The 1,174-nt window shown below is 33.0% G+C and overlaps 1 protein-coding gene across 2 annotated transcripts in view; it reads right to left on the reverse strand.

Annotated features, from left to right (window-relative positions):
• LOC107639831 (homeobox-leucine zipper protein ANTHOCYANINLESS 2) overlaps positions 1-1,174 on the reverse strand; it is an 8,494-nt gene that overhangs the window by 1,456 nt on the left and 5,864 nt on the right. For both annotated transcript variants that reach the window (XM_016343446.2, XM_016343445.2), the window contains exon 8: positions 502-869. In XM_016343446.2, the coding sequence (XP_016198932.1) occupies positions 502-869 (368 nt within the window). The remainder of the gene's footprint in view (positions 1-501; positions 870-1,174) is intronic.

Raw genomic sequence — 1,174 nt, forward strand, 5'->3', positions numbered from 1 at the left:
TCAGTCTAAACAAATTGATTAAAATTAGGAGGAGTTTTCGTTTTCATTTTCGTTTCAATATTTTTCAGAATGAAATCATACTATAACGCAAAGAGTTACATTGTTATAATTAAAAATTGTCGTTTAATATTGAACAAGTACTATTCCTAGGAAGACGCTCCCTATCGTATTATTCATTGTTTTCGAAACCATTAATTATGAGAAAATAAGTTAACATATCTATCCATTCATTCATTTCTCTTAATAAAATCCAACCTTATCCTATCATTTTCAATAAACCAAGGCTGAAAACATTCTCCCAAAACATATTTTATTCAATCTTATTCTTAATACCAAACAAAAATATACTCTTTTTTTCCCCTTATCTTTGTCACTTTCTAATGCACAATTAAATCAATTAATTGAATATCAAATAACTAATATAATGATATACTAAAAATTAACGCTAACATTAAATGAGAAAAATATAAGAATATGAATAGTGTGAAATAGAAAACTTACACTGGCTCGTAGTAGTGAAACACAGTTGCCATGGTCTTGTCCCTTGGCAATGTGAGCCATCTCCTGCATGGGTCCGCCATTGGAAAGTATGTCCCACTCGCTCCTCAGCCTCTCGTCGCGGAGGAAATCAAAGAGCCTCTGGGGCGAGACTGGCAGCCACACTGATGTGGCTGCGCTCAGGACGATCCCAGGAGGCTCCCCGGGATCATCAAGGCTCTTCCTTGTCATCACCCTCACGTCTTCGCCGAAGTTGCCGGCGTTGAGCTTGTTCCATTTGTGCACCGTTGAGGCACAAACACCAGCACAGAAGTTGTTGGTCATGCGTTGCGCCAGCTTCAGCATGCTACGCCTTCCACTCGATGTTATTGCTGCCAAAATTTATAATTTAAATTAACAAATATAACTCGTTGAGTTAGGGTGCATGATGAATTGTAGTTTTTGTGATTATTTTGTATATAATGTCGTAGCATTACATCTATCATATTTAAATAAAAAAAATTAACTAGGGAATTAATTTTTCATACAATATAATTTTTCTAAATTTAGCTTTTCATCCTAAATTTTAAATTCTATCTTAAATTCTAAACTTTTTAAAAAGTAAAAGTTAAAACAGTAATTTTATAATAAAATAATTAACTAATTAAAAATTAGTTCTATATATGTATTCTTTTTA

This window comes from Arachis ipaensis, chromosome B04 (genome assembly GCF_000816755.2).
Source record: "Arachis ipaensis cultivar K30076 chromosome B04, Araip1.1, whole genome shotgun sequence".
In the NCBI taxonomy this organism is placed as follows: Eukaryota; Viridiplantae; Streptophyta; class Magnoliopsida; order Fabales; family Fabaceae; genus Arachis; species Arachis ipaensis.